The 19,756-nt window shown below is 57.7% G+C and overlaps 3 protein-coding genes across 3 annotated transcripts; 1 reads left to right on the plus strand and 2 right to left on the minus strand.

Annotated features, from left to right (window-relative positions):
• Positions 1–264: 264 nt before the first annotated feature.
• On the plus strand, positions 265–7,598 carry ATG4D (autophagy related 4D cysteine peptidase). The gene is made up of 10 exons (XM_049788449.1): positions 265–681; positions 1,116–1,199; positions 1,316–1,489; positions 3,067–3,343; positions 3,417–3,481; positions 5,090–5,211; positions 6,058–6,136; positions 6,207–6,283; positions 6,406–6,525; positions 7,164–7,598. Exons 1-10 carry the CDS (start codon positions 447–449, stop codon positions 7,332–7,334), a joined length of 1,404 nt encoding a protein of 467 aa, XP_049644406.1. The 5' UTR covers positions 265–446; the 3' UTR covers positions 7,335–7,598.
• Positions 7,361–15,575, minus strand: KRI1 (KRI1 homolog). The gene is made up of 19 exons (XM_049788465.1): positions 15,479–15,575; positions 15,329–15,396; positions 14,473–14,578; positions 13,929–14,055; positions 13,766–13,820; positions 13,637–13,686; positions 13,449–13,545; positions 13,295–13,372; positions 12,214–12,335; positions 11,664–11,790; positions 11,471–11,566; positions 11,191–11,361; positions 10,926–11,001; positions 10,773–10,840; positions 10,566–10,692; positions 10,079–10,209; positions 9,142–9,206; positions 8,962–9,060; positions 7,361–8,034 (listed from the first exon to the last, which is right to left on the minus strand). The coding sequence occupies exons 1-19, from the start codon at positions 15,573–15,575 to the stop codon at positions 7,689–7,691; spliced, it is 2,106 nt and encodes a 701-aa protein (XP_049644422.1). The 3' UTR covers positions 7,361–7,688.
• Positions 15,576–16,600: 1,025 nt separating this feature from the next.
• CDKN2D (cyclin dependent kinase inhibitor 2D) lies at positions 16,601–18,857 on the minus strand. Its single transcript, XM_049788459.1, has 2 exons — positions 18,531–18,857; positions 16,601–17,177 (listed from the first exon to the last, which is right to left on the minus strand). The coding sequence occupies exons 1-2, from the start codon at positions 18,669–18,671 to the stop codon at positions 16,818–16,820; spliced, it is 501 nt and encodes a 166-aa protein (XP_049644416.1). The 5' UTR covers positions 18,672–18,857; the 3' UTR covers positions 16,601–16,817.
• Positions 18,858–19,756: the final 899 nt, after the last annotated feature.

The following is a 19,756-nucleotide window of genomic DNA, read 5'->3' on the forward strand; positions in this document are numbered from 1 at the left end:
TAGAGATCATGGGGCGTGGCCTCCGGAATGGGGCGCAGCTTCACGTTAGGGGCGGGTCTAGAGCGTGGCCCGGACCATTCAGGGGCGGGGAACCAGGCCTGGGGCGTGGCTATAGCCAAGTGGGCGTGTCCTCGGGCCCAGGGGCGGGGCTCGGTCTCTGGGGTCTCCGATAAGGACCTGTCAGGGCTCGGGCGCGCCTGCGCCGTTGAGATAACGCGGGGCGTGTGATCCGGGGTGCGGGGTGGTGCGGATCGGGGCGCCGAGCGCAGGTTTGGGGGCCGGGCCGGGGCGGGGCGTCAGGCGGGGCCTCCCCGGGACCGGGGCCGCGAAGATGGCGGCGGCGGCTGTGGTGATCGCGAACCGCAGCGGGTCCCGCGGATCGGCCGCCGCGGCCGGGCCCGAGTAAGCCCCGCGGCCGGGCCTCGTTGCGTCCTCCCGGCGCGTCCATGAACTCCGTGTCGCCCGCCGCCGCGCAGTACCGGAGCGGGAGCCCCGAGGACGCGCGCCGGCCCGAGAGCCGCAGGCCGCGGGGTCCCCGGGGCCCGGACCCCAACCCCAATCCCAGCCCCAACCCCAACGGCCTGGGGCCCTCTGGAGCCAGCGGCCCGGCTCAGGAAGAGCCGGACGAAGTGGACAAGTTAAAGGCCAAGTTCCTGACGGCCTGGAACAACGTTAAGTACGGTGAGGCTGCAGGGGGACAGAGCTGGGGGGGACCCTCAGGGGGATCCAGGACCTCCCAGGGCCTCCGATTGGGTGGGTGAGAGTCCAAGGGGACTGACTCTCCAAGCTCCCCAAATTCTGTGCAATTGTTTCCCATCCGTGAGTCACCTGCGGGTTCCCCACCCGGCCTGGCCTGGCCTGGCCTGCCCTGTCCTGTCCTGCCTGCCCAGGTGGAGCAGGGAACTTGCTTCCTGCTGCTGCTTCCGCCCAGCAAAGCGCTTCCACGCCCCATCCAGGCATAAGCCCTAAAGTTATGACAGCCCCAAGGCGTAGCTTCCCTGGGTCCCCCCACTCTCCCCGAATTTCACAGATAAGGGCCTGGACTTGGCTTGGACTGCAAGTACCTGGCAGTTGGAGAGGGGAACCCCATTAATGCATGACTGCTGCCTCTTCAGGCTGGGCTGTCAAAAGCCGGACCAGCTTCAGCAAGATCTCCAGTGTGCACCTCTGTGGCCGCCGCTATCGCTTTGAGGGTGAAGGTGAGCTGGGGGTGTGGAGTGTAGGGTGTGTGACGACCCCTTACCCACTCATCGTACCCTACCCCCTCACTCCTGGTGGCCCGGCAGGGGCGGCCGCTGACAGGCGACTCTCCTAGGCGACATTCAGCGTTTCCAGCGGGATTTTGTGTCTCGCCTATGGTTCACCTACCGCAGGGACTTCCCACCGCTGGCCCAGGGCCACCTGACGTCGGACTGTGGATGGGGGTGCATGTTACGAAGTGGGCAGATGATGCTAGCGCAGGGCCTGCTGCTACACCTACTGCCTAGAGGTGAGCAGGCAAAGCCCTGGGACCCACTGGGGGCGTGTGGGGGAACAATGTTTCAGGGGTGCGGGTGTGAGGAGCAGAAGGTCCATGGAGGGTCTAAAACAACAACAAAATTACTCCTGGCAGGCTCAGGGGACCCTATGGGATTGAACACAGGTTAGCTGTGTGCAAGGCTAATGTCTTCCCCCACCTTGCGCTGTGCTATGGCCCTGGCCCAAGGATCAATAAATGAGCGCAGAGCAGGGGTAGCCCCTGAACATCATTGGGTGTGGCCCACCCCACCCCCCAAAAAAGAAAAAGGCAGTTTCAGGAAGGCATAGGACATTGGGGAGGGTGCTGGCCTTGTAAGTGACTGACACGGGTGTGATCCTGGGCGCAGAGCGCATCATAGCTTTCGCCAAGCACAACCAGGCGTGAGCTCTGAGCGCAGAACTAGGAGTCCATCCTGAGCACTGCCAGGGGAAACCTCAAAAACCAAAATATGAAAGAAAAAAATTAAAAAGGAATTGGGCAGGAGAGATAACATGGAGGTAAGACATTTGCTTTGCATGCAGGACAGTGGTTCAAATCCCGGCATCCCATATGGTCCCCCGAGCCTGCCAGGAGCGATTTCTGAGCGTAGAGCCAGGAGTAACCTCTGAGCGCTGCCGGGTAGTGACCCAAAAAACAAAAACAAAAAACAGGGGCCGCAGAGATAGCACAGTGGCGTTTGCCTTGCAAGCAGCTGATCCAGGACCTAAGGTGGTTGGTTCGAATCCTGGCATCCCATATGGTCCCCCGTGCCTGCCAGGAGCTATTTCTGAGCAGACAGCCAGGAGTAACCCCTGAGCACCGCCGGGTGTGGCCCAAAACAAAAACAAAAACAAAACAAAAAAGGAATTGGAAAGTGTGGGAAGTTGAATCTGATACCTCAAAGGGCCAGAGCTTATTCATGCCAGGCAGGTGCAGGGTTTGAAGCCTGCACAGCATGGACACTCCTCCCCACAAATACATTAGAGCAGCCCTGGGGCTACAGGAATAGTCCCAAACCTTATCAGTTGTGACCCCCATCAAAATAAGTCACTTCAGGGGCCGGGTAGGTGGCGCTGGAGGTAAGGTGTCTGCCTTGCTAGCGCTAGCCAAGGAAGGACCACGGTTCGATCCCCCGGCGTCCCATATGGTCCCCCCAAGCCAGGGGCGATTTCTGAGCACATAGCCAGGAGTAACCCCTGAGCATCAAACGGGTGTGGCCCAAAAACCAAAAAAAAAAAAAAAAAAAATAAGTCACTTCAAATAACAAGTTTAAAAACAGGCTAGGGAGAGAATTTAGGCACCAGGGAGAGAACTTAGGAACCAGGGGCACTGATGGTCCTAGACGCTGATACCCCAAGTTCAATCCCGGGCACAGCCTGAACCCGAAGCCCTAGCTCTGATGCACCTGAGCACTAGCCGCCTGGCCCCGTTATCCAGGAATGGTTCCTGATCCCCCAACCCTGCTTGTAAGGCTCCCCTGGGGCCCCCCCAGAAGTTGAAAGCTGTATGGTAATGCCCAAGTAGATGAGAGCAAGTGTCCTCTGACCTTTGCCCTCTGCCCCCACCAGACTGGACATGGTCCGGGGCTGCAGGCCTGATGCTTTCCGAGCCCTCAGCGCGGGCTTCTCCCCTCCGGAACCGTGCTCGACGAGGGTCCCTGCGCATGTCCCAGGGTGTCCCCGAGCTGGGGCAGGAGCAGGAGCAATGCCACCGGCAAATTGTGTCCTGGTTTGCTGACCATCCCCAGGCCCCCTTCGGCCTCCACCAGCTGGTGGAGCTCGGCCACAGCTCAGGCAAGAAGGCGGGTGACTGGTACGGGCCCTCGCTAGTGGCACATATACTCAGGTGAGGACACGGCATCCTGCTGGGGGGCCCCTGGACCTCTTCTCCGGAAACTCAGTCTGTCCTCTGTCCCCAGGAAAGCTGTGGAGAGTCACCCCGAAGTTTCCCGCCTGGCGCTGTACGTTTCTCAGGACTGCACAGGTAAAGGCTAATGGGGAAGCTGGAAGCCCAGTCTTTCAAAAGTGGGGTCCAGGGCTGCTCAGTGCAATGGGCCCCAACAGTGCTCTGACACACGGCCACAAGTTGAGTCACTGGACCACTTTCCAGCCCCCAAACAGCTACTTAAATTTTGGGGTTTTTTTTAGAAGGGCCACACCTGGCGATGCTCAGGGTTGACTCCTGGCTCGGTGCTCCCGGTTTCCTTCTGGTGAGGCTGGGGATAGGGAGGTGGCCCTATAGGGTACATGTCACATGTCATGCTCACCAGGGGGTGCTCTTCCTGGCTTTGGTACCTGCAGGTCTTAGTTGTGGGGCACGCACCCCAGGCTGTCTTGTGTCCAGGGATCAACGGGCCAGCCAAGTTTAGGGCTGGGGTTCTGCCCTAGAGCACTGACCTTCCATGTGTAACACTGGGGGTGGGTTCACTACAGACACTGCCCCCCAATAAAAACTAACAAAAAATGTCAGAATCAGGCACCATGGATGAAACCTGTGGCCTTGTGTGGGTCCGAGTTCTTTCTCCACACCCCAGACCCCACCTCTTCATACTCCCTAATCTTTGATTCCAACATCAAGATTTGTCTTTTTTGTTTAGTTTTTTGGGGCCACACCCATTTGATGCTCAGGGGTTACTCCTGGCTAAGCACTCAGAAATTGCCCCTGGCTTGGGGGGGACCATATGGGACGAGGGTGGGGGATCGAACCTTGGTCCTTCCTTGGTTAGCGCTTGCAAGGCAGACACCTTACCTCGAGCGCCACCTCGCCAGCCCCTCAACATCAGGATTTGATCAGGACACAAATGTTCCAATCAGGGCCACAGCGATAGCACAGCAGCAGGGCATTTGCCTTAGCACTTTACCGACCTGGAACAGACCTGGGTTCAATCCCCGGCATCCCATATGGTCCCAGAGCCTGTCAGGAATGATTTCTTAGTGCAGAGCCAGGAGTAACTCCTGAGTTGGGTGTGCCCCCCAACCAAAAAAAATAGATGCTCCTGGCCCGGAGAGATAGCGCAGCGGCGTTTGCCTTGCAAGCAGCCAATCGAGGACCAAAGGTGGTTGGTTCGAATCCCGGTGTCCCATATGGTCCCCCGTGCCTGCCAGGGGCTATTTCTGAGCAGACAGCCAGGAGGAACCCCTGAGCGCTGCCAGGTGTGACCCAAAAACTAAAAAAAAAAAAAAAAAATAGATGCTCCAGTCAGAAGTGCAGGAGTGATGGCACAGCAAGGAGGGTGTTTGCCTTGCAAGCAGCTGATCTATATTCAATCCTTGACATCCCATAGGATCTCCCAGGCACTACTCGGAGTGATCCCTGAGCACGGAGCCAGGAGGAACTCCTGAGCACTGTCGGGTGTGGCCCAAGAACCGAAATCAAAACACAAAAAATTAATAATGGGGCTGGAACCCTTGCTTTAAGGGCCTGGAGTCTTGGGGTGCAGGGCAGTACCAGAAAAATGTCTCTCCTCCCACTATTAAAGGGAGGGTCATCCCCCATCCCGAGGGAGGTGATGGGATGACAGCTGGGCCCAGCCTGGGAGCCCCCAGGAGCAGCCTTTGTGGGGTGCAAAGGAGAGATCTCTTTCCCTTCCAGTGTACAAGGCAGACGTAGCTCGCCTGGTGGGCTGGCCGGCTGAGTGGAAGTCGGTGGTGATCCTGGTGCCCGTGCGGCTTGGGGGCGAGACCCTCAATCCTGTCTACGTGCCGTGCGTGAAGGTAGGTGCCAAGTCCAGGGAGCCTTCCTGGATTTTTTTCAGTAGGTGGCAAAGCCGGTTCTTTTTTCTGCTCCTTTTTGCCCACTTTGGGGTCTGACACTGCTAAGCCTGGGCTTGAGGGATTGGGAAAGATGCCACAGGAAAGAGGGAGGGGTTGCTGGGAGGAGAAGACACGGAAGATGCCAGGATAAGGAGCTCGAGAACCAAACTGAAAGCACTAGGGTACACCTGAGACCCTGAGAGGAGCCAATGAGGCCCATGGTGGCAGGGGGAGGCTGGGCCACATAAAGGAGAGGCCTGAGCAGTATAACAGTGGGAAGGACTTTTGCTTTGCAAGGCCAACCCGGGATCAATCCCTGACATCCCATTACACCAGCAACAGTCTGAGCACAGGGCCAGGAGTAACCTCTGAGTTACTGAGGTGGCCCAAAAAACAAAAATAAAGACTGGTTGGTGGAGCTAGAGTGACAAAACAGCGGGGAGGGTGTTTGAGTTCAATCCCCAGTATCTCTTGGGGTTCCATGAGCCTGCCAGGATTGATTCCTGAGCAGAGCCAGGAGTACCCCTGAACACTATGGACTCAGGCTCCCGGAAGTCGGGCCTGTGTTTTTTTTGGGGGGTCCACACCCGGTGATGCTCAGGGGTTACTCCTGGCTATGCACTCAGAAATCGCCCCTGGCTTGGGGGACCAAATGGGACACCAGGGGATCGAACCACTGTCTGTCCTAGGTTACCACATGCAAGGCAGACACACTATCGCTTGTGCTATTGCTCAGGCCCCAGCGCCTGTATTTGTTGTCTGTGTTGGCCTCGCGCTGACTTTTCCCCCCATCTTTGTGTCCCACAGGAGCTGCTGCGCTCAGAGCTGTGCCTGGGCATCATGGGGGGCAAACCTCGCCATTCACTGTACTTCATAGGCTATCAGGGTGAGCGCCCCGTCCCCGCCTCCCCACCCCCCTTCGCCCCTGGTTCCTGCTCACCCCTGCACCCCTGCAGATGACTTCCTGCTCTACCTGGACCCTCACTACTGCCAGCCTGCTGTGGATGTCAGCCAGGCCAACTTCCCCCTGGAGGTGAGACGGGCAAGTGTCCCCTGACCACCCACCCCGGGACCAATCCTGCCACGAAAAGGGAGGCGGGAAGGAAGCTGCCGCCGCTGCCACCCTCCCTGAGCAACCTTGTCGGTGCACCCCAGTCCTACCACTGCACCACCCCCCGAAAAATGGCCTTCTCCAAGATGGACCCTAGCTGTGCCGTGGGATTCTACGCCGGAGACCGTAAAGAGTTCGAGAGGCTCTGCTCTGAGCTGACCAGGGTGAGCCAGAGGGCCGCCTGTGAGGTGGGTGGGGTGTGGGTGCAGCTTTTAGGGTGCTGCCTGGGAGCCCCACAGTTTGGCCCAGCGGCTGGGCAGGATGTTACAGGTATTTGTATAGATGGTGACCAAGCTATGCACTTCCCTGGCCCTTGGGGGAACCTGGGTTCGATCCTCGACATCTCAAAGGGTTCCCCTAAGTCCCACTGGGAGGGACCCCTGAGCACAGAGCCCTGAGCATCACTACACTCAAGAAATGGCTCAGGGTCCCGGAGAGATAGCACAGCAGCGTTTGCCTTGCAAGCAGCCGATCCAGGACCAAAGGTGGTTGGTTCGAATCCCGGTGTCCCATAGGGTCCCCCGTGCCTGCCATGAGCTATTTCTGAGCAGACAGCCGGGTCTGACCCAAAAACCAAAAACCAAAAAAAAAAAAAAAAAGAAATGGCTCAGGGATGAAGGCAGACCCTAGTTCAGCCTCCCCCACTCAGGAAAAAAAAAATCCCAAGGCTGCCTCTCATTGGCCCCTGCGGGTTACGTGCTCATCGCTAAGCCAATCACAGGAGGTGGGTACTGGGGTGGGCAGAGCTTTGTCCCTGGGCTGTCAGTGCTGAGTTGCTCTTCCTCCTCCCTCCTCCCACCAGGTCCTCAGCTGCTCCTCCGCCTCGGAGCGGTACCCCATGTTCACGCTGGCCGAGGGCCACGCTCAGGACCACAGCCTGGACGACCTCGGCTCCCAGCCCATCCCACGGCCGCCCAGGCCAGGCAGGCTGAAGGCCAAGCGCCCCAGTTCCGAGGACTTTGTGTTTTTATGAAATAGGGGGGAGGAGACAATGGGAAAAAAATAAGACAGACACTATTTATTTTTCTATTTATGTCCTGGGGGTGGGATGACCCACCCCCTCATCCCCTCGGGCTCACACAGCTGAGACCCTTGGGCAGAGGGCAGCCCACTGGCACCCACCCACTCAGGTTCTGACTATGTACTGTGTAGATGGTAATGGACGCCCCTGGGTTCCCCCATATCCTCTCTCTGGCGTTGGGAGGAACTGGGGGGCAAATAAAGTCCTGCGAATTGACCAATTGTGCTGCCCAGTACTGGGGAGGCTGCTGAGGCCCCAACAGGTATCAGTGGCAGGTTCGAGGCTGGGGTATATGGGCTGGGCCCATCATGGGCCACTTTGACGCTGCTGTTGCTGCTTCCGGCGCTGTCGGCCCAGCTGGCGGAAGTGCAGCTTTTTGGGGTTCAGGCCAAAGGCCTGCAGCCTCTGGCAGCTGAACTCACGGCCCTTGAGGGTCACTGTCGGGCCCAGCAGACGCGCCTTCTTGGCCTTCCTGCGCCTCAGAGGGGCTGGTGGCTCCTCAGGAGTTGCCTCAAGGCCCGACTTCTCCAGCACCGGAGGGCTCTTGGGCTTGGGTCGCTTCTTAGGGGTCCCATTGGGTGAGGACAACTGGGCCTTGGGACTGGCCACATCTTTTTGTGGCTTCTCCACGGCTTCTGTGCGTGTCTCTGTCCTGTGGGCAGGAAGAGGGGTGCTGGGATTTTGGCCACGATGGTCAACCTGACCCCATTTTGAGGACTAAAAGTGAGGCTCAGAACTGGCTTCAGATCTGGGGTTTTGTCTTCCACACCCAATATCCCCACATGCCTGCCCGGGGCCTTTCTTCTTTCTAATCACCTACAACAAGTCGTTTTGTTTTGGGTTTTGTTTGGGGCCACACCTGGCAGTGCCCAGGTGCAAATCAGGGTTCAATGAGCGCCAGTGTCCTCCCCCCCCCCCCCCCCGTCACCTCCAAAACCCCAAACATAACAGCATGAGCCAGGAATGTGGCTCATGCAAGGCCCCAGGTTACTCACCTAGCCCCACCAAAGACTTAAAATAAAAATGGAGCCGGAGTGATAGCACAACAGGTAGGGTGTTTGATTTGCACACCGCTGACCTGGGACAGATCCGGGTTGGGATCCACGGCATCCCATATGGTCCCCCTAACCTGCCAGGAGCTATTTCTGAGCACAGATCCAGGAGTAACCACTGAGTGCTGCTGGGTGTGACCACAAAACAAAAAGTCATCCTAAGGGTCACTGCTGGTGGTATTTGAGACCTTATCCTGGACCATCTTCCCAGCCCCGTCAGACTTACTGCCCTAACCTACACTGCCTATTTTGGGGGTTTGTTTTTGGGTCACACTCCTGGCTCTGCATGCAGGAGTTAGTTCCGGGGGTACTCAGAGAACCTTATGGCAAGCTGGGGTTCGAACCCAGGTCAGCCACATGCAAGGTCAGTGCCCTCAACACTGTCCTATCTATTGGTCCTTTTAACCTTCATTTCTAGGGAAACAGGCCCAGAAAGGGAATGGCCGAGATCACACAACCCAACCCATGGCCAAGATCGGGGTAGCACAGAGCAAGACCCCACACCCCCTCTAGGGTGCCCCACTTACTCCTCGGGGCACAGTGACTTGAAGATCTGCTTCTTTTTCCACGAGTTTTTGGCCTTCTGCTTGTAGGCCTGCTTGTCCTGCAGCTCCTCCTGCTCAGACCTGTGGGAAGGGGGTGTTCAGTTGTGACTGGGGTTTCTGGGAGTGGCCCCCACTGTGGGGTGCTGCCTGGACCCCGCTCACCTGTACATGCAGGTCTTTTTCAGGGAACACCACCGGTTCAGCTCCTTATCATCCGCTGCCAGGATCTGCAGGAAAGGTTCGGGGGGGTGCGATGTGAGCCATAGCACAGCGGGGAGGGCGTTTGCCCTGCATGCAGACCACCTACTGTATTTTCCGGCGTATAAGACGACTTTTGAAACAAAAAAAAGTCAACCGAAAATTGGGGTCGTCTTATATGCTGAGTATATCCCAAAAAATGTTTCAATATGCCGCTAAACGAAACGAAAATTGTCTGAATACTGCCACAAAACGAATCTTCCAACTCGATCCTGCACCAATCACTGCAAGGCTGCTGGGACCGTCTCTCTAACTCAGCCAATCCAAGCAGGCTTTCTTTTTTTTTTTTTTGTGGTTTTTGGGTCACACCCGGCAGTGCTCAGGGGTTATTCCTGGCTCCAGGCTCAGATTTGCTCCTGACAGGCTCGGAGGACCAAATGGGACGCTGGGATTCAAACCGATGACCTCCTGCATGAAAGGCAAACGCCTTACCTCCATGCTCTCTCCGGCCCCCCAAGCAGGCTTTTTATGCATGCAAATGAGACAATGCTCTGGACCCGATCTACAATGTAAAAAGCCTGCTCAGATTGGCCAGAATCAGAGAGGACGTCTATTACAGTATAACCTTTGGACCTTTGCTTGTTGTGATTGGCTCACTGTGGTACATACAATTGCAGCACAGGAACGTTCTGTCTGATACAGTGAATATAGGCCTAAACCTATGTTTTGACTGCAAAATTAGAGGGTCATCTTATACGCCGGATAATACGGTAGGTTCGATCCCCGACATCCCAGATGCTCTCCTGAGCATAGAGCCAGGAGTGAAACCAAACAAAGACCTGCCCCTTCCCCTGCCCAGTCCCTGGCTCCTCTTCCCCCCCAGGGAGCCCTGTATCCCCACCTCCTCGGTGCTGAGCCCGAAGTCGCAGGGCACCACAGTGCGGTACTTGAAGCGACAGGGCAGGTCGTCGATGATGTCCTCATAGTCCAGCCGGTAGTACTCATCCAGGTACTGCTCGAAGGACCGCTCCTCTGCTCGGACACAGTCAGGCTGCTGGGGCCCGAATCCACCCACTTGCCTTCCTGCCCGTCCATCCTCACCCCCCTGCCCATCACCCACCCAATCATTCATCCATCCATCCATCCGTCTATCCTCACTCCCCGTCAGTCCGATCACCCTCACCCCTTCATCTGTACACTCACCCATCTATCTGTCCATTCATTTGTACAAACATCCACGCATCCACTCAGCTGTCTGTCTATTCATCTGCCCTCACGCCCCACAGTCAGTCTGTCCATCCATCTCTCTGCCCTGCTTCATATCTGGCTGCCATCCATCCATCATCCATTCATCCACCCATCCGTCTGGTCCATCTGTCCGCCCTCACCAGGCTCGAACTGGGGCTTCTCCTGCTCCACGGCGGCCGCAAAGGGCGATTTCCGCTTCTTCTTGCCAGTGGCAGGGGCTGTGCGCTTCTTTTTCAGGGGCTGGCTAGGGTCGTAGTCGGCGTCCATCTGCGGAGGTCGGGGTTAGGGCTGTGCTCAGGGACCCAGGGACCCACCCCCCAAGAGCTTCCCTTTTCCCGGGCACCAACATTGAAGTCGGGGTCTTCGCAGTGTGGCTCCCTCTCTGGGCCAGCCCAAGTGTCCCAGTTCCAGTCATCTGTGGGGAGGACAAGGCAGGGCTGAGGGTGGGGGTTTCGGGCTTCAGCTCCCCACCAGCTCCGTCCTGGAGTGAGCCCCCTTACCTTCGAGGCCTTCCTCTTCCTCAAACTGCGGTTTCTCCTCTTCCTCAGTGCCATAATATTCATCCCCGAAACATTTCTGCCAGAGCAGTGGGGGAGATTCAGCAGGAGCCCCCGACACAGCCAGCCCCCCTCCTGTACCTTCTTGGGGTGCCCTATGGTAAGCGTCCCTCCTCCCTGCTCCACCTCCACCGCCTTTCTGTTCCCAGACACCCTCACAGGCCCAGAGAGGTTGTGGCAGCACCCTGAGGCAGCACAGCATGGGCACCTGCATGAGTTGGTCGTGCTGGGCAGGGTCGAAGTCAGCATCCAGGTCACCCACTTCCAGGCCCAATGTCGCGTTGCCTGTGACCTGGCGGAGTCGCTCCAGCTTTGCCTCGATCTCCTTCCTCTTGAGGTTTTTCAGCTGCTTCAACTCCTCCTGCTTCTTAGCTTTCTCCTGCAGACCAGGTGTGTGTGTGTGTGTGTGTGTGTGTGTGTGTAAGGTGGGGTGATGGGATGAGGGTGCATCAGGAGCGGGGGACTCCTCCCAACACCCCCACACTCACCCTCTTCTTGCGTTCCCGAGTCTCCTCTCTTCGCTCCTTCCGCCGTTCATCCTTGCGGCGCACGGAAGATGCAATGTTCCGGGGGAAGGTCTTGACCTGGGGGTGGGAAGGAGCAGGAGCCCAAAAAAGGATGAGTCTAGGTTCCCCGTGCCTTCTCAATCCCCGGTGGGGGAGCCCCCTCGCCTGCACCCACCGACGTGGCGTCAGGCTCCTCGAAGCGAAAGTTGTACTTGTGCTCAAAGTCCTCCTGCTTCCGGAGAAACAGCTCCCCCTCATCCGAGGAGTCCTCCACGGCCAGCTGCAGTGGGGCGCCAGGGACCCTGCAGGATGTGAGCCCAAGGGTGAGCCCGTGGGAGGCACGTAAGTCCCCCAGAAGAACCCCTGTGATTGGGGCAGGAGAACAGCACATTGAAACGGACGGATGCAGATTCGATCCTCAGCATCCCATATGTTCCCCCTAGTCTGCTGGAGAAATTTCTGAGCACAGAGCCAGGAGTAACCATTGACCGCCTCCAGGTGTGGCCCAAATGCCTTCCCAAAAAAAGAACCCCTGTAGCAACGGTGCCCATTTTGCAAAAGGGAAAATTGAGGCACAAGCCTAGCGGTGGGGTCTGATTTCAAAGTGGGGCAACCTCTTCCTCAGCCAACTTGGAGGTTCTTTCTTGTGGAAGGGAGTCTCTCTGGCAACAGGACCAACACCTTCTCCTTCGCTGCCTTCTTCCTCTTGGGACACATCCACTTACCCTTCTTCTTCCTCTTCCTCCTCTTCTTCCTCCTCCTCATAGCCCTTGTTGAGGATGTAGTCCCGCAGGAATCGCTCCCCTTCATCCAACTCAGGATTGTTCCAATATTCCTTGAGGTGGGTCTGGGGGAGGACACAGGAGCCTGGTTAGGGGTGGTGGCAGCGGGAACAGCGGGTGAGCAGCAGTTGGGCAGGACAGACGGAGTTGTGGATATTCAGCAGTTGCTTCTCTGGGTTTTTTTTTTTTTTTTTTTGGGGGGGGGATCCCTCACACACAGCAGTGTTTGGGGCTTATTCCTAGCTCTGTGCTTAGGGATCAAACCCAGTCAGCTGTGTGTAAGGTCAAACCTAAACCCCCTGGGCCCGGAGAGATAGCACAGTGGCTATCTTTGCCTTGCAAGCAGCCGATCCAGGACCTAAGGTGGTTGGTTCGAATCCCGGTGTCCCATATGGTCCCCCGTGCCTGCCAGGAGCTATTTCTGAGTAGACAGCCAGGAGTAACCCCTGATCGCCGCTGGGTGTGGGCCAAAAACAAAAAAAACAAAAACAAAAACAAAAAAAACCTAAACCCCCGTATCATGGGCTCAGAACCAGTTAAACTTAATTAATTGAAACTGGGGGCATAGCGAAAGGACAGTGAGCAGTGAGGAGGGTGCTTGCCTTCCGCATGGTGGATCCGGGTTCGATCCCCGGCATTCCATAGGGGTGGTGTGTGTGTGTGTGTGTGTATGTGTGGGGTGTGTGTGTGTGTGTGTGTGTGTGTGTAGAACCAGTTAAACTTAATTAATTGAAACTGGGGGCATAGCGAAAGGACAGTGAGCAGTGAGGAGGGTGCTTGCCTTCCGCATGATGGATCCGGGTTCGATCCCCGGCATTCCATAGGGGTGGTGTGTGTGTGTGTGTGTGTGTGTGGTGTGTGTGTGTGTGTGTGTGTGTGTGTGTGTGTGTGTGTGTGTGTGTGTGTGTGTGTGGTCTGTCCCTACTTCACAGATGGAGAAACTGAGCCCATCAGGGAAAGGGCAGGCAGCTGGAGGGGTGGGGATTTGGGGTGGGGGTCCAGCCAAGCCCTACAAGAGACTCACCAGCTCTTCAAGGCCCTGCGAGCTGCCGGTTTCCTGCTGCCCTTTGAGCCAGTTCACATAATCGGCTTCTTCCTGAGCCTGCAGGGCCAGGTGACCTTTGTGGGACTCTGCAAGAGCCCCAGAATCCCTGCACCTCCCTCTCCTCTGCACCCACTTTTTCCTCCTGGGTCTTGGCTCGTCGCTGCAACAAGCCGGATCCCCCTTCTCCGGCACTGTCGTCATCCTCACTGTCCTCCACAAACGTCCGGAAGCTGTCCAAGCCAGGGATGAGGTTCAGGACACAAAGGCGGATGGGGACCCAAACGGGGTGCAAGTGATCACACCCTGGACCCCCCAAATCACCTTTCCTTGAGCTGTTTCTGTTCCTCCACGTAACTCTTGGACGAGAACTGCTGGGGAAACGGTGACGGGGCTCAGGCTTGGCCTTGCACCCCCTCAGCGCCCTCAGAATTCCCCAAGTTCCTCCCTTACCTGCTGCTGCTGTCTGGAGAGTTCCCCGTCTGAATCCTCCTCATCCACATATTTGCTGTGCGAGAAAAATGGGTGAAGTCAGAAGGGGCTGGACTCTCCTGGGGTCGAGGCTCATCATCCAGGGTCCGGGATGCCTGGGAGGATGTTTCAGGGGACTCCTCACCCTTCTTTCTCTAAGATAACCTTCCTCTCGTAGTCCTTTAAGAACATGGGCTGGACCTTCTTCTTCTTCTGGCGCTGCTTGGTGGCCGACTGGTCCTCCTCCTCTTCCTCCTCGTCGCTGTCAGAAGCTGAGGTTCGGGGGTGTCAGCAGAGACACCCCAAATAATTCATAACAGCCCTCAACAGGCAAAAATACCACAGGGATGGGCGGGGGGGGGGGTCCCGTGGCCTCAATATCCTAAGCCAAGCAGGCATGTGGGAATCTTGGGCTTGACCCCACCTGTTCCACAGGGATCCCTGAACACCGCTGGAAACAGCCCCCCCCATCCAAATCCCCAAGTCACTAGCTTCCTGGGGTGAAAAAGAAGGTGTCCACAGTACTGTTAATATAATCGGAGATAACTCTAAGTGACCCCCTGTTGGATCCCCGACACCACAGGGGGATCCTGTGGATCCTGAGGAAACTCAGCACTGCTGGGTGTGGGGAAACCACCCTTCACCCCAGGACCATCCAAGGCCCTGGTAGGAGATGCCCTCTGTCACACCTGTCCGCTGGTAGAAGGTGGCATCCCTCTGGTAGATGCGAGGGTCCTTCTTCTTCAACAGGGACAGAGTCCGGTAAAAGTCACGCTCCTGCTGGGGGTCAAACTCCTAGGGCAGAGGCGGGTGGGAGGATTGTCAGAGAGGGGGGCAAGGGGTACAGGTTGCTGGTGGGGACTGGGGGACTCAGGAAAGAGGGCTGTGGGGTCCCAGACTGGACACACATACTAGCAAGGGTCAGGGGGCTGGGTCTGAATAAGGAGAGAATAGATTGAACTTTTGGGGAGTTCCAGTGCTAGGGCAGGAGGACACAGGCAGGTGCCAGAAGAAAAGGGTTTGGCAGGACTGGGTATCATTTACAGGGCCTGACCTGGTAGGGGCAAGTCGCAGGTGGGTATGAACTGGACAGTGAAGCCGGGGAGAGGAGTGCAGGCTTATGGGGTGGAGGAGGGGGTCACCCCGAATCATTCCTGTGTGCTGGGATTCTGGGAGAACCTCGGGGGTCGCTCTATCCATCCAGGTGGGCTCATCTATGGAGGAGTTGGTCCCTCCGGGGGATAACTGGGGGGGTGTGGTCAGCCCTCCATGCCACGGGGGTGGGGGGGAAGATGCTTCCGCGGACAAAGAATATGGGGGTTCTTCGGCCGGAGTGGGAGCGGATAAGGCGCCTGCCTTGCAAGAGGCAGACCCGGGTTCGATCTCGGGCACCCTCTGTGGGTTCCCGGAGCCCTGTAGGAGTGATGATCCCTGAGCTCAAAGCCAAGAAGCAATCAGCCCGTGAGAAATCATGATCTGTGGCCCCGCAAGAAACAGCAGGAAAGAAAATCTGGGGTGTGCGGGGCGCGCGGGATTCGAACTCACCACGCGCTCGTCGCTCGAGTCGGACCCGGAGCTGGAGCCGCTGTCCCGGTCCCCGTAGCGATCTTTCACTGCACGGACACAACATCCTCCGGGTTAAGCAACGCTGCCCCAGCTCGGCCCCGCATCCCCGGCCCTCCGCGCACTACTCACGCCGCTGCAGCTCCTCGCGCTCCCGGTAGCGGTTGTAGCGCGCTGCGAACGCCTGGTTCACGCGCAACGGAGACGACGGAGCCCGAGGTTCCGGCATGGCGCCGCGGGGCACCACTGCGCACGCGCAGCTTGCGCGCGCAGTCTGAGTGCGCAGGCGCGCGATGCACGGGGCGGGGCTTCTTCGTGCCACGCCCTTTCAAGGGGACCGTAATGGGCGTGGCTTCCCGGATGTTCTTAGTCACGCCCACTCACCCTTCTGGGGCCCTAACAGGCCACGCCTCCCGGACACGCCCCCTGTTGGGAAAGGCGCCGCCTACCCAGCGCCCTCTCCACCCCGGGGCTCCCCGAGGGACCCAGCTGTCATCTGGGGCCCCTTTCACCGCTCGCGGTTTCCTGCCACTCCTTCCGTTCAGACCCGCCCGAGGAAGCCACGGCCCCACCCAGGCTCACCCCTTGCCAGCACCCTGGGAATTTGCACGCCTCGCCTTTCCCCTCCCCCCAAAGGCACCCCGAAAGTGAGCGTCACGTAACCCTCCTGGCGGTGCCTCATTCCCCCCCCCCCCAAAGGGGTTCCCCAAAGGATCAGAAGCCTCGGATCGCGGGCGATCGTGCACACATCTTAATTTAATTGGGTAAAATAAAAAACTTAAATTATCACACACCATTTTTTCCAATCAGGCTTAATAAATAGAGTTAATTTTTTTTTTTTGAGGTTTTGCTTTTCCAACGCTGGACAAGGCTTCCAACCAAATCAGAACCAACTAAACTCATCACACTCCTCCCTCCCCTTCTTTGCCTTGGACCCTCCCCAACTCCAAAAGTCTGGAACACGCCCCCCTACTTGGCCGCAGGCCCCCCTCCAACAGCGTGCCCTCTAGAGGCTCCGCTCGGTACCAACTTGCAGGCCACGATGACCTCATGGCTGCTGGGCCGAGGCTTTTAAATGCTCATTCTTGGCTCTTTGGGCTCAGATGGTCGCCTCAGTGTCCCCCCCAAACGGGGTGGCCGAGGAGGGGGTAAAATAAACCGTTTCTTTATAAGCATTGCCTGCTCCAGCCTTCCTCCCATCAACACATTACAAGAGAGGTGAGAAATAGAACAAAAAACACAACCAAGAGAAACTCCAGTCTCCAAACACACTCGCACAAAAGCCCCCCAGAAATCAACATCAACAAGCCACAAACTAGGGGAGCCCTTCCTCTCCCCCTCCGGGCTGGAAAAACTGGGGAGAAGGTGGATTTGCACCCAGGTCCTCCTTGGAAGTGGGTTCACTTAGGCTCCCCTTGGCTGCAGGGAGGAGAGAAAGGGAGGGAGCGAGCGGGGAGGGACAGTCACAGCGTCACTGGGGGGCCACCGTGTGCCCCGCCAGTATGTCCAGGAGGTCCTGGGCGCCCTGTGTCCGCGCCAGGTCCAGGGGTGTGAGGCCCCGGGAGTCCTCATGCTGCAGGTCGGACTCGGCCGCCAGGAACGCCACCACGGCCTTGTGGCCCTCTTTCACGGCCAGGTGGATGGGGAGCGCCCCGGTGCCATCGGGGGTGTTGACGTCGGCGCCGTGTTCCACCAAGAGTTTCAGGGTCTCCAGAAACCCGGTGCGGGCAGCGTCGTGGGCCGGGGTGGCCCCGGAGACGTCCTGGACGTTGGGGCAGGCTCCCTGCTTCAAAAGTTCCAGGGCGATGGCCGGGCTGCCAAACATCATTGCCTGGGAGGAAGGGGTGTAGGGGGACAGTGGGGGGTCAGGAAATAAGCTTGTTGGGTTTGCTAGAAGGAGAAAACCCCAGGGGAAGGAAAGAGCACAGCAGGGTAAAGAGTTTGCCTTGCAGGCGGCTGGCCAGGGTTCCATTCCTGGAATTCATAGGGTTCCCCCAATCCAAGCCTGTCAGGGTAATTTCTGAGCGCAGAGCTAAGAGTGATCCCTGAGTACCTCTGGGTGTGGCACCCCCCCAAAAAAAAAGATAAAAGGAGAAACCCTGACTACAAGCCCCCGTCTCTCCCCCAGCTGTTCCAGACCCAGAAAAAGCAGGTCTCTAGGAATAAATTGGTGTCCCTCAAAAAAAAAGCAAACCAAAAAAGAAATCACAACAAAATATTTCATCATCCCCCTATACCCCAGATAACCCTCCCACCAAGAGGACACCCCATAGAAACTTTCCAGAAATGTGGAGCCCCAAAAAGGAGTCAAAGAAGATGCCTTGTATGCAGCTAAGCCCAGTTTGAATCCCCAGCACCCCGTTTCCCAGGATCTTAGGGACTCAGTCATCAGACACTCAGAGTAGGGGGGGTCACTTGTATTAAATTTCCAGCATTAAAAAAAATTTAAAAATTTTTCCAGCATTGACTGAGAGTCACGCAGAGGAACCCCGAGGTCTCCTGGGCGCTCCTGGGATTCCCCTCTCCCCCAAAAAAATACTTTCAAGAAATCTAAGGCCCTTCCCGAAAGAATTCGAGACACCTCTTTTCCCAAAGATGGGAAAACACCATCAGTGCCCCATCCCACAGGGAACCACAGATGCCTGAGAAACGTGAACCCCCATTTTCCGAGGAATATTCGACTCTCCCCTATATAATGGGTACCAGATCCGCTCAGGAATGGGTGATCGAATAAACGCCCCTACCCCCAAAATCCCCCCACTGAGCCCTTTTAATAAACAAACTAGGAATTGAGGGGCAGAGGATGGAAGAACAAAAGAATCTCCTCTTTGAGGTTGCGTTGAATAAAACCCCGATTTTCCAGGAATATGGGGGGTCATCCCCTGCCTTACAAGCCAGAAAGAATCAGAGCTAGAGTCGCCCCAATGAGGCCGGGATCTAAAAACAAAACAAAACAAAATACTGAACCCCATTTTCCCCCTTCTCCAGGCCTCACTCAGGAGTATCTCGATCTTGGGGCGTCCCCAAGGAAACGGGGGTTCCCTCCTCTGGGGGTGATGGGCCAGCTCCCTTCCCCCACCTGCCTCCCCCATGCACTTGGGGCCAGGCGGGGTCTAGAGAGGAGAGAAGAGGTGGAGATTTGGGGCTCTTTTTTTTGGGGGGGCGGGGGTCCCCAGAGTCTCACCTGCAGCGCCGTGTGGCCGAAGCGGTTGAGCGCGTCGGGGTGCACCAGCTCCCGGTGCAGAAGGCGACGCACCTCACTCACGTCCCCGCGAGCCGCGGCCCCGCTCAGCCGGTCTCCGGCGTGGACCTCGTCCAGCAGCATGTCGACGGCACTGCACCCCAAATTTTTTTTTAGATAAACCAAAGCACCCCAAAAACCTCCCGGGTCCCCACGGCCACCTTCCAGCGTTTCCCAGCCGACTCCTCCCCCCTGTCACCCGGCGGAGCCCGGCCCAGCCCTCCAGGAACCTCTGGGTTCGGCCCGGCGCCCGCCCCTTGGGGGGCCGGGTCACCCCGACTCACCGCCCTCCTCCTGCGGCCCGGGCGGGGTCTGCTCTGAGCTGTCGCCGCCGCCGCCGCCGAGGACCACCCTAGGGGCGGGGCCACGGCGCCAAGCCCCGCCCCGGAGGAAGCTGATTTGCTCGCTTAGGGATTGGTTACTTGGTGGCGAGGGGCGGCATTGGCCGGCGCCTGACCCGGCCACGCCCTCTCGGATCAGCCAATCGGCGCCTGTCTCCGGGGAGGGTCTGGGCGGGGCCGCCGCTGATTGGACGAGCCGCGCCGACCGGTGGCCCGCCGGGGCCTGGCGGGGTTTTCGGTTTTCAAACGCGCTGGGCGGGCGGGAATTGGGCCCGTTTAACTGACCCCGGGAGGGTAAAAGGTCAGAGGCGCGGGCTGCTCCAGGGGCAAGGCAGATTTAGGAGGTGCGCGGTCCGGAGTTCCATCCTTCCCGACATGAGATGCTCAGAATACTTATTTATTCATTTGTTCACTCGTTGGTTGGGGGTACGCGGTTTGTACCCCCTATTAGGATGTGCTTTGGGGGGGTTTGGATGAGTTTTGGGGGGACACAATGACGGTGCAGGGGGCTGCACCCAAGTCGATTTGGTGTTCCGGAGTCTCTGGTGTCTGGGATTCAGGATAATAGAAAGTGCATGATTTTGGGGGCCCACCCTTGCAAAGCACTGCTCCCCAGCATCTGGAACTATTTTCCCCCAACCCCAGGAAGCAGAATGTTTTTGGGCCTGGGCTCAGGGAGCACTACTGACTGAGCTCAGGGGGAAACCGATGTGGTGCCAGATCGAGCCTAGGTGGGCTGGGTGCAAGGCAAGTAAGTGCCCTCCCTGCCACACCATGCCACCCACCATGGAGAAATAAATCTGGCAACTGAGAAAGGGGGAGATTGGA

The sequence above is a fragment of the Suncus etruscus genome, chromosome 15 (genome assembly GCF_024139225.1).
Source record: "Suncus etruscus isolate mSunEtr1 chromosome 15, mSunEtr1.pri.cur, whole genome shotgun sequence".
In the NCBI taxonomy this organism is placed as follows: Eukaryota; Metazoa; Chordata; class Mammalia; order Eulipotyphla; family Soricidae; genus Suncus; species Suncus etruscus.